The 15126-nt window shown below is 29.4% G+C and overlaps 1 protein-coding gene across 1 annotated transcript in view; it reads right to left on the reverse strand.

Moving 5' to 3' along the window:
- LOC107454559 (protein daughterless) overlaps nucleotides 1–12719 on the reverse strand; it is a 77184-nt gene extending 64465 nt beyond the window's left edge. The window contains exons 1-3 of the mRNA XM_043047054.2: nucleotides 12098–12719; nucleotides 8461–8525; nucleotides 8273–8381 (exon numbers count right to left, since the gene is read on the reverse strand). Coding sequence (XP_042902988.1) covers nucleotides 8273–8381; nucleotides 8461–8525; nucleotides 12098–12173 — 250 coding nt within the window. The 5' untranslated portion in view covers nucleotides 12174–12719. The remainder of the gene's footprint in view (nucleotides 1–8272; nucleotides 8382–8460; nucleotides 8526–12097) is intronic.
- Nucleotides 12720–15126: the final 2407 nt, after the last annotated feature.

Below are 15126 nucleotides of genomic sequence, written 5' to 3' on the forward strand. Positions count from 1 at the left end.
AATCTATATTAACCAAACTTCCGCTTATTATTTTTAAAAAATATGCACAGAATAACTTCGATTCTGGATTTTCCCGTAAACTTGACTCTGATCAATAATCAATTAAAATTTCTGCCAAATTTCAGGAAAGACTTAATTGTTAAGAAATCATCTGCTATAATTTTTTTTATAATGTAACTTAATACTATTTAACTAAAAAAATCTATCTTTATTCTATCTATCTAGTAAGTTGATAATTGAGTAGATCAGTGGATTAATATAAGCTGTACTCTGTAGTTATATGGGTTATTATTGTAGTTATTCTCAATCAGTTTCAATCTCATGATTGAAACTGTTTGCCAATTTTAACGACAAAACACTGAGTACAGTACTTATACTCAATAATGCATTTAAATGTGTTTTAATCAAAACTTTTTATTCACAATAAATCAAAGTTAAAAAGAGAATAACGCAACGTTCGCAAATGGATAAGTTCACCCATTCTTTTATTCCAAAATTTATGATTACGCACATTTGTAAAATTCAATTACCCATTAAGATAATAAAAATGCAATACTATGAGTAAATGCATTATATTCTAGTTGTAAATCTAATTATGATTGCTATCTCAAATTTAATAACTTGGCATAATATATTTCGATATATTTCTTGGCCAGGTAGAAGATTATGGCCAAGATAGTGTTTGATTTTTATAAATTACCCCGGTCAATTGGAAGCGAGTCCTACCTAGAAGTGCAACCAACTAGAAGCGCAATCAGCGTACTGTTAGGGGTGGGGGTAATAATTGAGGCAATTACTGAGCACAGTTCATCACTGCGCGTTCTATAATACAGTCATACTTGAAGGGAGAGGAGAAAAAATTCGAGATATCGAAAATCGCATGTTATCGATGGTAGAATAAAGAAAAATGCTCTTTACATACCTTATTTACTATTCCATATTTATTCTAAAAACACTTTTTACACCTTTTACACTTTTCAATTGTTGTTTGTTTTAGAGATGTGTAAGTAAGTTTGTCTATAACACTTTCTTAGTGGACTATAGCTTTAAATGTCTCCTCTGACATATTCGGCTGCCTCTCAATAAATCTCCTTACAGTGTCCACCGCAGAAAGTGCTTGTTTGTTAGTAACATTGAGCGGTAAATCTTTGATTTCCTCATCCTCTTCTTCTGTGATAGTTCACTAGAAGCTTTTGTTTGAGCGATGATATCATTGCCATCCCACTGACTGCATCACTGTTACTGCATCATCTACGTTTACAAAATCATGAAATTCCTTGTCATCAAGCTTCATGAGTCCGGTCAATCTGTTCCAATAATTTTCGGTGTAGTTTTCAGCAGAATTAACGATATTGATTGTTTGACTACTTTTGTGATCGTTAATGAATCCAGATTTGAAGCCATTCATTACCATAAAGGAAGACACATCATTCCATGCCTTGTCAGCCATTCTTAAAATTTTTTATTTTCTTGGAATACTTTTTTAATTTTAGAAAAAAAATTCTACACTATTTATGGAAAAAAAATTCAAGTTATCGAGGGATTAGAAGAAAAAAATTCGTGAAATCAATTTTTTTTTAACATTGAGTGTATAGGAAATTTGAAGAGAATTTTTTTTTCTTCTTCGTGAAATCGAGGTTCGACTGTATGCGTTTCAAAATTATTAAGTAACTTAATAATTTTGAAATACATAACTTATATGAATATATAACTTATAAGAATATAACTTAATGAAAATATAAGTTTTATAAAAAGAATCATTACATTTTCCAGAAATAAACTCTTGTGTATCAATAATCATTGTCTGACACGGTATTGATGTTTCAAATTCAGCATCTCATACAAAGAGTATGGAGATGCTGGACAAATGGAGAAAGCTGTCAAAAACATAGTTAAAATTTTCATAAGTATGAAAATTTCTCAGTATCTGATATATTGTCTTGAAGTCATAATTTTAAAATTGAATTGCTTAGACATCACTCTGTTTCTGGAGGCGACATTGCTTGGATACTTTTTGGGACTATCACCAAATATGTATAGCTTCCCAGCCCCAAAATTTAAGATCCAATTTTTTAAAAACTTTGTGTACTAATTCTATTTTGAGGATCTAAATATGTAAAAAAAATTATATGTTTAACCAGAAAAAGAAAGTTTTTGTGTCTGACTTTATAACTTAATCAATAGTTACCACAAATTAGTTTATTTGAAGTCACCGATTAAGATTGAGACTTAATATGTGAAAATCCGATCATTAGAATAAAAGTTATTCAGGGTTATATCTTTTTTTGTGATTCCTATTTCACGGTATGAATATTTTATTAACCAATTGAGAAATTTCCTGCTATTCCTAATAACTAGATTAAATATTAGTCATTCTACTTAAGGGCATGATGAAGGTCTAGTTATCATACATAATTTTCATTCTAAAATGTCTGGTTAAGCAAACATTCTCAATGCGTTCACTGATAGACTCTAGACTGATAGAGATTTTTATCAGTCAAATTCAAAAATTTCATTGTTTGAACTTTGTCTCTTAACTAAACTAACAATAAAAGTAGTTTCTAGGAATTTCTATAAATGTCTATTTTTTTGCTTTGCACCTCTGTGGCAGAATTTGTTTGGGCTTTCTGCGACAAACCTCTCTAAAACTAATATCTTTCTGCAAGATACTTTGAATTACATATTACTAAATTTGAATTACAAATATACATATTACTAATTAAATTACTAATTAGAAGCATTGTTCAAAAAAAACCTATTTGGATAAAATAAAATTGTATACATATATGTTTTTTTAAATAAAAATGTAATTTTTTTTTTAATTCTAATATCATGGGCGATATTCTCATATTTTGTAAAAGAAAAACACCCTAATTATTTCCTTTTTTGTAAATCATCATCACATCAAAAAATAATAATAGTGAATAATAATTAAAAATCATGAAATCCGAAAAATTCTAGGAATTCTCCAATGTTAAAATATCCTACTAAGGACAGAATGGTAAATAGATAAAATCTAAACTCAGCAGTTTTTTAGTAGATGACACCTGCCATTTATTAGAAATCACATGAAACTAGTAGCTAACGGTCACCATTTTATTTAGAGATGAATTAAAAACAATGTAGGTTTATTTGTTTATCTGTCACTGTGAATGATTTGAAGATTATTAATTTTTCATAGTTTCTAATTGCTTAAAAAAATTTTTCAGGTACATCTGATAAGACTTTTAGCTATAATTTCAAATTATTAAAAAAAGGTTTCGCATCACATTTAAAACAAGTGTTTGTTTGTTTTTGTTTTTTTGCAAAATAGTGTTGTTGGATTATGTCCCCTGAGATTCTCACGGAATCTCTTTCCATTTGGTTTATTACCTAACTTCTTTTATCATCTAGATCAGGGGTTTCCAACTTACATAAGGTTGAGGGCCACTATTAAAAACACCAGTGAACTGGCGGGCCGTAACTTTGTCAAAATCTTATATGACTGTGGAGAATTAAGAGAAATTAAAAAATATTTAAGACACGAGCATGCACAAAAATTTACGTAACGCTTCCACCCACGTCAGCAGATGATATGTACGAGCTAAGTAATACGGTCGCTTTACTGCAGAGCTCTGTTTTTCCTTTTGTTGCCTGTTTTAATAAAATGCTGATAATTTTTTGATCTGTCTAATTAATTAAGAACCTCGGTGGACATCCTTTGGACAAGAATAAGTAAGTTAAGCGACATAGTGGCATCTCTGCCAGGATGTGCATCGAATTGTAAAAAATCAACTACGCAGTAAGAAGAAACCACAATTACGTAAGCATGGATGCGTCAAAACAATTACGAGCGGCTTCACAGACAAGTGTTATGAAAGCATTAAATAAATTAGAAAGATTAATATGATCTAAGACACCGGATATCATTGAAATAGAAATAAATTTAGATACTTTAATTGAAAAATTTAAGCAGCTACGTGATACTCAAAACTTACACCTACGAAATATGCAAGCTGCAAAATGCTCGAAGCAGGAGTACAACAATGAATTTAAAGCTTATTCTAATGTATTTAAGGATTGGTCATCTTTAGGGATTATTGAAGTGGCCAACGATGAAAAGGTAGATAATGTTCATTATTTGCTTCATAGACCAGTAGTTAAGGAAAATTCTAGTACGAAAATAAGGCCGGTTTTTAACGCATTAGCAAAGTCGGCCGGAAAACCATCTTTAAATGAATGTTTGGCTACTGGACCAAACTTAATAGAAATGATCCTGTCTATTCTTAATCGATTTTGTAAGAATTTTGTGAGTATATCTGCGGACATTGAGAAAGCATTTTTACAGATATCAATAGGGGAAAAAGAAAGAGACTTTTTGCGATTTTTGTGGTACAGTGAAGACAATTCGGGTGAGCTTAAAATGTATCGGCACGGAAGGGTAGTTTTCGGAATTACCTCAAGTCCTTTTTTACTTGCCGCTACATTGTGTTACCATTTAAATCGAGTTTCTGAAAATTTAAATAGTACTGCAAATATTTTTAAATAATCATTTTATGTAGATAATTGTGTAACTAGTCTAAGTACAGAAACTGAAGCTCAAAATTTTATTTTAGAATCACAATGTATAATGTCTCAGGGTCATTTTAATTTAAGAGATTGGCAGACAAATTTACCTGAATTATGTGTTAAGGATTCATCTATTACGAAAATTGCACCAATTTTGGGACACGGAGAAAGACACTTCGTCATGTAAGATTGAACGAGCAGATAATTCTGGCGAATTAATTATGAAAAGACAAGTGTTAGCTGTGGCTCATCAGGCATTTGATACAATAGGTTTTATGGCACCGGTAATGTTATTACCTAAGTTAATTTTACAAGAAACTTGGAGTTTAAAAGTTAAATGGGATGACAAACTACCTGATAATTAGATTAGGAATTTAAATCTTGGTTTATACAATTACCTTTGCAACGGAACATTAAGATTCCAAGATGGTTTTGTCTCGATTTGTCAAATACCTTGATGAGTCTACATGTGTTTTGTGACGCAAGTAAGCTAGCTTATGGAACTTGTGTGTTCGTAAGAGTTGAAAGTACCAATGAACCTTTTGTAAAAGTTAATTTAGTGCAAGCTAAGAGCAGAGTTGCACCTCTAAAGCCATTGACAATACCAAGGCTAGAGCTTCTTGCATGCTGTATTGGCTCTAGATTGTTAACAAATATAATTAAAGATTTGAATCTTGACAATATTGATAACTATTGTTGGACAGATTCAACAACAGTTTTAAGTTGGATAAAACGGGAACTCAAATGGGGTATTTTTGTTCAAAATCGTGTAAAAGAAATTCGTTCTATGACTTCTCACACCATGTGGCGTCACATTCCCGTATCTTTTAATGCTGCCGATCTTTCTTCGCGAGTTGTCCAACTGAGCAGCTTATTGAACGTCGTTGGTGGGAGGGGCCTAATTGGTTGTATGAAAACGAATTAAATTGGCCAAAATCCTTTAAGACCCCAGATGAGAATTTAGTCAACTCTGAACTGTGTAAATCTGTCGTAAATTTAAGTAAAAATGATAATGTTTATGATAATTGGTATTATAAATATTTTTCTTCATAAAAGAAAACTGTAAGTATGATAGCTTGGATTTTTAGATTTTATAATAATTGTAGAAACTTAGATAAGAACTGTTCTAAATTTTTGAGTGTAAATAAATTGGATAGAGCAGAGAAAAGTCTCATTCTTTTGATATAAAAGGACAGTTTTACAAGCATCAATGATAATAAGTTGAAACAATTAAGGCCATTTTTAGATAATGATGGCATTATCAGAGCTAAAACTAATTTAGTTTTACGTAAAGATAAATATAATTTCATTTATCCAATTATATTACCTAGTAATCATCCAGTTGTCAAATTGTTAATTCTTAATTGTCATAAAGAACTTTTACATGCTGGTACTACTATGATAATGTCTCATTTAAGAGAAAAGTTTTGGATTTTGAAAAGTTGTAAAATTATATGAAATTGTATAAGACAGTGTGTAAAATGTTTAAGATTTAATGCTACAAAATGTAATGTCACGCCTGGAATTTTGCCTAAAGTTAGAGTTAATGATGCGTTTGTTTTCGAAATTGTAGGCGTCGATTTAGCCGGACCATTATATCTTAAGGATGGGAAAAAGTCTTATATAGTATTTTACACATGTGCTGTGTACCGGGATATACATTTAGAGTTAGTAACTCTATTAACTATGGAAGCCTTTTTTCAGTCCTTTAGACGTTTTATTGCGCGCAGAGGAAGACCATCGTTAATATATTCCGATAAAGGAACAAATTTTGTTGGTGCGCAAAAGATTCTTCATCCGATAGAACGGGACAAGTTAGCTTCAAAAGCTGCAGAGCATGAGATACGGTGGAGGTTTAACCCTCCTTCCGCCGCCTGGCGGGAGAGGTTAATACAAATGGTGAAGCGAATTTTACGTAAGATATTAGGACGCTCTTCCTTAAATTATGAGGAGTTGGTCACAATTTTGCGTGATTGTGAAAGAATAATTAATACGAGACCCCTCAACAACGTATCGGAAGATGTAAACACCGTTGAACACTTTGACTCCAGAAATGCTTCTGCATGAAATACCTTCTTCAGGTGTTACAGACATCGATACGGCAGATAAGGAAGGTTTAAGTAAGAAAGCTAAACATCTCCAAAGAGTAAGAGAGTCTTTAAGAAATAGGTTTAGGACTGAATATTTAGGCCAGTTACGTCAACAAACTATAAGAGATTTTAAGGATAATCCTTTAGTGGTCGGTGAAATTGTTTTAGTTGAAGATGCTAATAAAAAACGTGCTTTTTGGAATTTAGCTAGAGTATTGAAATTAATTCCAGGTCATGATGGCAAAACAAGGCTTGCTCTCATAAAGACAGAGAATTCTGAGTTTATGAGACCTGTCCAGAGACTTTATAGATTAGAAGTCAAAAGTTAAATGTTTTTGCGAATTTTTATGTGTATATGTTTTCTGTTCAAGTTATATGTATGTCATATTTGTGTGTCATTTTATAAGTTTAAGTGCATTTCATTTTATAAGTGTTTCATAAGATTCAACTTTTGAGTGTAATTAAGATTAATTAAACTCAAAAGGTGGGAGTGTATGTGGAGAATTAAGAGAAAGTAAAGAATATGTAAGACGCGCGCATGCGCAAAAAAATATTTAACGCTTCCACCCACGTCAGCAGATGATATGTACGAGCTAAGTTATACGGTCGCTTCAATGCGGAGCTCTGCTTTTCCTTTTCTTGTGTTTCTGTTTTAATAAAATGTTAATTTTTCGATCTGCCTAATTAATTAAGAACCTCGGTGGACATCCTTTGAACAAGAATAAGTAAGTTAAGCGACAAGGACTCTTTTATGTTTGAAGGAACAGTAAATATTACTATCAGATTTTTATCAAGTTGTTCAAAACAGAAGTATTGAATTACAAATAATAATAAATATTTTCTTGAATAAATATTTTCTTGGATACAAAACCTGAGAAATAAATTTATCTACACCGCTGGTATGCTAAATTTCACAGAAACGAAGAAATTAGTTTTTTAACGAAAGAAAAGTATTTTATACCCATTTAGATTTTTTACTAAAATTGTCCGCAAAAAAATGACAACTAATGTATTTTAGTTTGGGGGCCACCAAAAAAGGCTTCGTCGGCCGCCAGTTGGTAACACTGATCTAGGTCAAGCTTGTTCGTCTTTTTTATTATTGAGAAAAGTTACTTTCTCTGAGAGATCAAAACAAATAAGACTTTTTAATCTGTATAATTTACGAAGAAAATAAAATGTTTATTTCACCACGAATATCTTTTCACTTCAGTTTCTTGGGATTAATTATTTCAACTTGCTAAGTTGCTCATAATTGATCAGATTTAAAAATTGACACTAAAAGAATTAAAATATTTTTAATTGAAGGACATCTTTGCGTACTTAACTGCACCTTATACTCACTTACCCAAAAATGTTTCATCTGAACTTGACATTTATTTTAAGATCTTATTTAAATGATCCTTAAACTACAAAATGGTTATTGCTATAACAAATGAGAAACATTTGTTTAAATTGAAAAAGTTAAAATATGCAAGTTTCATTTTGCATCACTAAATAGGTTCAACTTCATAGTGGAAAATTTATTAGCTTAAATATCATTCTAATAAATGACCATACAGCTTATATGTTTTTCATTTTATTCTGCTACTTCTACCATTCATTTGCTTATAGAAAAACATTTTGTTATGACTCACCATCCTCATAAGGATTGCAACCAAGAGACCAAGATTCAGCATTGTTTTCAGTGTTTACACCAAGAGCTAGATCTAAACTTCTATTCACATGAGAATTAGACAGGAGATCCTAATAAGAAAAGAATTACCATTTAGATTTCTAACAAATTAAAAGTTTTTAATATTGCCCATTGGAATATATCCTATACCTGGGTTAAACCTTTATCACATTCAGTTTCATATAATGCATCATAAGGGACATCTCTGCTGCTGTCTGTAAAAAGTAAAACAAATTTAATAAAATTTAAATTTGAAAACATAAATTGCAAATGAGTCTCAAAAATGAAAGCACTTGAAAAAAATAATAGATATTGAAAAATAAATGTATGATGCAACTGTTGAAAAGAGTAGTCAAAAACTTGGGTGAGAAATGCAATACTAAAAGCACAAATATTATTATTTAGATTTATTGCAGACATAATGTATATATGACATAATGTAACTAGATTTTTTCATCAGTGATGCTTGTTTGAGTTTTACCCTTCAAATACTGAAAACGAATCAAATGAAATCAACAACACTTAGAAATCATAACGTTTTTAATCCTGTATAAATCTGAAAATTTTAACAATGATTATGCAAACGTAATTTCTCAGTTAATAATTAAAACTGGTCAAAAACGTACCAAAAATTTTTCTAAGTGTTTTAAAATTTGTAAGTATCTTGAATCTGTAAATATCTGAAGTAAATATAAAATATGTTCTAAAATAACTGACTATTTCTTGACAAAAAATAAAATGAAATGAAATTTTTTTTTATTAACGATGCTGGCATTTTTCATTAAAAAGTAGAATTCAGGGTTGTGATTTTGGACGTCCTAAACTGGTTTTGGACAGGTCACGTGGGTTTTACTGTCCTAAACTGGGTAAAACTGTCCTAAACTGGGTTAAGCTGTCTTAAAGTGTCCAAAACCTTGAATTCTGGTAAAAGGTAAAAATTCTATAGGTGTAACCATTGTACACATAATAATTACATGTATCAATAAATATTTGATATTTTTTATACAATTTACTTTAACTTATTAAAAGAAAATAATATTATATAATAGGAAAAGGTTTACAATTCATTGAACAACATAAGTGAATACCTAATCCTTTAAATATAAATATGCTTTTAATACTGATAAATAATATTTTTGCATAAGGATAAATATGGCAATATTAAAAAATAATAATTTTTCTTAAAAAAAATACTAAATTTGTTCAAAAATTAACCTTTTATTTTTCACAATATTTTTTTAAAAAAATGTTATAATTTCTGCATCACAGGATGATAAAAAAGACATCTATTTTTAAAAAAAATTGTTTTTAAATATAAATATATTAGTTTAAATTGAAAATACAAAATAACTGAAAAATGTATTAACAGTTTTGAAGGGCATAACATCAGTTTCAGTTACTGACACTGGTGATGTATCACCACTATGCTAAAAGAATTGAGCATGAATGAAATAAAAGTATTCTTGAATAGTACTATAGATAAATAAATCTGTTTATGACGAACCAAGCACTTAGTCCCTAATATTTTAACCTGTATGGCAAGGCCAAACTTCAGTTATGTACTATTGAATGAGAGGACCAATTGAACTTGATTACTGATTAATCTTCCTTTGTTTAAATTGAAGAGTCAAACAATATTAATAAAACATTATACTTTTAAAAACAAATATTCTCTGGTATATTTAATTATCAATATGTTATTAGTTCTATGTTTATTTTACCTCTTAAATATTGTTTAAAATTGTGACATAATTTGAGTAAAAGGGTTTTGGACAAAGGGGTTTAAACCAGGGTTTAAACCGTGGATTAATCCATTCTGTCCTAAACCTTGCCAACAAAACAGATTACAACAAAAAAGCGCCATGGGGAGTGCCAGAAAAAAAAAATAAAAAACACTATTTTGATTGCAATTATTCCTACAAACACATCTATATCAGGTAGCAACTTCGATGCTAGCTTCAATAGCTGTCGTTAAATCATTTTCAGATAAATTATGTCCGCAATAATGGATCCAAAAGATATGCAGTGTGCTGAGTGAAAAGAGAAATCGTAACTGTTACTTAAAATTGATTTTACATACTTTTTTTTTTAGGTCAAGGGTGAAGAAGGCAACTACTCACTTATTTTTTCACATCAAAGGTTTTTAAATATAATTGGGATTTCTGAAATAGAGAGTATTGCAGGTTGCATGCAGTCTGAACTTGCACTTAAAATATATCCAGTAGATGCCTTCGTACATTTGGAGACAGTGATATTGTGTCATATATAGCAGTAGTATAGCGGAGGGAGGGAAAGAAATCACCCTAAATAACTTTGATTTAAAGATCGGATTTGCACGTGTTAAATGTTGATCTTAATGGTTCCAGGAGGTAACTTCAAATATGCTAATTAGGATTTGAGCTAAGCATTCCCTACCTCGCCAAATGTGATAAAATCGTAAATTCTGCAAATAAAATTGTGTTTCGTCGAAAGTATTAGCAAATAATTTTTTTCGCTGGAGAGAAATTCAATTTGCGTCAAAATTAACAAATCAGTATTTTCAACTCAATTACAGTAATTCTTGGTAGATGTGTCGCATAACCAATTAGAATTGGGTCCAAATAATATAACCTGAAACAAATTACCGTAAAATAGTTTTCTATGGGGAAAAAATTAATCATAACACTTTTTTAAGATTTCCATTAGGCAAAGACTTTCAGAATACTGTATTTCACCTCAGTAACCTAATAAAAATCTGCTTAACTATCTAACTTAAGACTGATCAGTTTTTTTAATTTATTTTTCTAAGGAAAGCAACTCAATTTCAATTTTTTAAGAAGCAACTCAACTCTATTTAGAACATATCAAATCAATCATTTTGCTTAGAATAGCTTAAAAAGTGTAAGCATGAAGAGTAATATATATATTTTTTTTAATATTCTGTAGTTATATATTTTTGTTTGTTTTTTGAGAAAAGCAACTCGGGTCAGTATTAAGAAACCATTTTTGAATTTAAGCACATGCCTATACTTAGATTAGCATAAATACTAATCTAAGAACTATGCATTCGGTTATAAGTAAGAGACCTTGCTAATACCAGCAAAGGCGTAGTTTGGGCTTACAGTGCCTGGGATAAACATTTTACGCACCCTGACATACATAATATATATAGATGATATGTCAGCTTTAGAGAGTACTTTTTGAGACTTATGAGTTTCTGTAAAACTAAATTCTTTCATTAAATTTTACATATGATCATTAATTAAATTTATCACAGCTTTAAATCAATGCAACTCAACAACCTAAAAACTTCTATCCGATTTTGTTTTAAGTTTTAAAAACAAAATTAATGAATACCATCCCTCTTTTTACAACTGATAAAACTTATTTAAAAAATTATTATGTGAATATTTTTAAATCTTTTATCGTGAACAATAGAATAGATTTTATTTCATAATGAGTTAATGCAGAGATAAATATTCATATTTACCTTTAAACAGTATATAAATTTAATTAAGAAGCTAAAATCGCTATATAATCAATAAACATGAAATTAATTTAATGAAATTACCAGGGATGAACATCATTAAACAAATCACTCTTAATGTTTACATACATGTCAAATTAACAACAAGGTCAAACAAAGAGAAGCAATTTATATAAAATCGATTACAAAAAAATGCAGATTGTTTTGATCTTAGATCGGAAACTAACTTGAAAAACTAAGTAACTTCAAAACGTTTCATATTCACAAATTAAATGCTATGTATGTCATAAAGTTAAAAATAAGCAAATGAAATAAACATACCGTGACGATATGCTATCTTATTAAAGCAATTCTGAAACACTTCATATAAACGCATAGGTTCTTCGTTGCTTCCCATTTTTTAATCTTTTTATAACAAAATAGAGATCTAAGTAAAATATTCTTTAACAAAACATTGATCATCTATTTTGGCTTTTCGACCTCTGCAAGCAGAGGACGCGAGCACTCATGCTTTTACTAATATTTCAAACTCATTTTGTGTAATAGTCCATGCAAAAGATTTCCATAATAACAACAATAATTAAAATTATGAAAACAAATTTTCTTTATAAGTTTCAGACGCTTCTAATTCATAACTCAAAGAGATGTTTCTCTTAGCAGATCACAGTTAAGCATTTTTTTAACACGTTTCGTTTTCTACTTGCTTCCGTTTCTTTGTTTGGAAAATTATTTTTCTTATAAAAGCGATATACTTTTTCGGTGATAGAATAAAAATAAAATTAACGATTTCTAATATAAATTAGTTGTAAATAGGAAATTTTCATTCTTAAATAAAGTTTAAATGAATAATTGCAAAAATCATTTAAAGCGGCATGGTTTTACTTTTTTGATTTGCGCCAAATTGATAAAGAATGTTCCTTCGCCAAAAGCGATAAATAACTCTACTTAGTTGCTCTCTCCACCACTTATACAAATTATTTCACTCTCTCCGCCCAACTTCGTTATTATCTCCGCCTCAAAAGACAGGATTTATTTTGGGTTTTCAAATTTGGAAATAAAACGTTTCATTTTCTACAACAAAACTGCAAATAAAAATTTTTGATGCTTCTTATTTATTTAATTTTATAAATTTTTCGCTTATTTTTATTTAATGCTAATGTTTATAGATGGTTGATCATGTAAAGTGAAGCACAGATGGCGCTAGGGGTTGAATTTCGTCCTAAGATTTCCGGGTTACCACTTTCGATTGATTTTTAAGTCTAAGCTTGAAAAAGAGCGCCATCCAATATTATTATACCTGTGGAGCTCTAAACTCGCAGCCTTCGAACAAACTAGGAAGAGAAAAATCACGTCATTTTGACGTCGCGTTTCTACTCCTAGGGAATAGAGCCCCTGAATTAGACCTCTGATAGTATAGGAGCCTTACTAGGGAAAACCTGAAACCTTGCGCTTTCGAACGGATTTTGCTAACGGACTACGATCTTCATTTTTCCTCCCATCTATCGGATGTCTTTCACCTAACAATTTTCTGGTGAAAGGAAAGCGATTCGAACGTTCGAATAGGATGCGTTTAACGCTGGGATTAAATTACATTTCCGATTTCAAAGATAATTTTTACCCAGATATTTTATGATTTTTTATAATCATTTACCTAGATATTTTATGAATATATTTCAGACATAATTTTTTCTCTCACAAATTTATTATTTCATATAATAAATGGATTAAATAATTAGTTTCGGTTTCTAGCAGAACTTATAATAAAATCTATAATAATCTTGCACAACTTTAAATAAAACGTGAAAAAAAAATTCTTGCTCCAAATTTTTGTGTATTCTTAGCCATACTACGTTTAGTATAATTAGTTTTTGCAGAACTTATAAAATCTATAACAATCTTGCACGACTTTAAATAAAACGTGAACATTTTTTCTGTTCCAAATTTTTGTGTATTCTCAACCATAATATGTTTAGTATAATTATTTCCGTGTTTTAATTAACTTTTATTTTAATTACCTCGCAACATTTTCAAAATATTTGCAGAAAAAAATGGAATTTTTTTCTTTAAAAAATTGGTGAGTTATGACTGAGATTAGTGCATAATAAGTAAAAAAGATTACTATAACTAAATCGTATATAATATAAATAAAAATTAGTATAAATTGTATACCTATTTTTAATCCGCTGTGCAATTTTCTATCAGAGATTTGAAAGAACTGAAGCTTTTAGAATATGATCGCTTTTGTAATTTTTATAAAGTAGTTGATTAGCTTAGATGCATAATTAAGAAGCATAATTTCATTTATTTTCACTTGTCTTTTGAGTTGGGTAGAATACAAGTGGGTAATAAAAAGCATGGAATATAAAGAATGGAAATTTTTTCGATATAATCATTTTTGAATTATTATTAAGTTGCAGATAAATTTAGATGCATAATTAAGAACATTTTTATTATTTTTTTTATTTTTCTGTTCATATTTTAAAATGCGAAAATTTCATCTTTTATTTTCTAAGTCAAAAAGATATTTTTACTCTTATATCAATAATGCCAAAATATATTCGATAATTTACTTTTTGAAAAATTATGTGTTATTTTTAGGAATAAAATTTGTTAAGATTAAAATTAAAAAAATTCTAAAATCACCTTCTTTAAATTTTTTTTGTTAGAAATAGCATTAAAAAAGCAATTGGATAAGAAAAACGTGTTAGAGTTATTTCTTAATCTTCTGTTTGACATTTGACCTTCTTAAAATAATTACTCCTTTAATAAAATGGTAAATAACAAATTTTAGGGTGGAAAAAAAGAACTTGAGCATTATTTTCTTTTCTGTTTTGAGATTCTCCATTAAGTATCAACTAAGTTATTCTAAAGATATTCACTTATATTTATTTGTTATTATTAAACTAGCGTTATTATGTTTTTATTCAAACAATACTTTAAATTATCTTAATGAATGCGATTAATTCTACTTCAAAAATTTTTTCCGAATTTATGCGACGTGTAAAGAAGAGAATTTCTTTTGAATTGCTTTAGCATAATTCATTTATATACAGAATGGTAAATCATTAGAAAAAAATATCCTGCGTCAACCAGAAAAACAATTGAGAGAATTTTGTTATTAAAAATGTGTGCAATGAAAACTAGTTGATATTTGCATCGAGTTAAACTACTAACACGAATTTGTAATAAAATAAAATCACGAATAATCCTTATGGCTAGACCTACAGCAATGGAAATGTATAACTAAAAGTTCTAACTCCCAAAAGCTCTAACAAAGTTCTCACAACTTGGCACCCTTGTCTTCTGAGTTGGATTCCATATACGAGCGTAATAAAAAGACCGGAATATAA

The sequence above is a fragment of the Parasteatoda tepidariorum genome, chromosome 2 (assembly GCF_043381705.1).
Source record: "Parasteatoda tepidariorum isolate YZ-2023 chromosome 2, CAS_Ptep_4.0, whole genome shotgun sequence".
Lineage (NCBI taxonomy): Eukaryota > Metazoa > Arthropoda > Arachnida > Araneae > Theridiidae > Parasteatoda > Parasteatoda tepidariorum.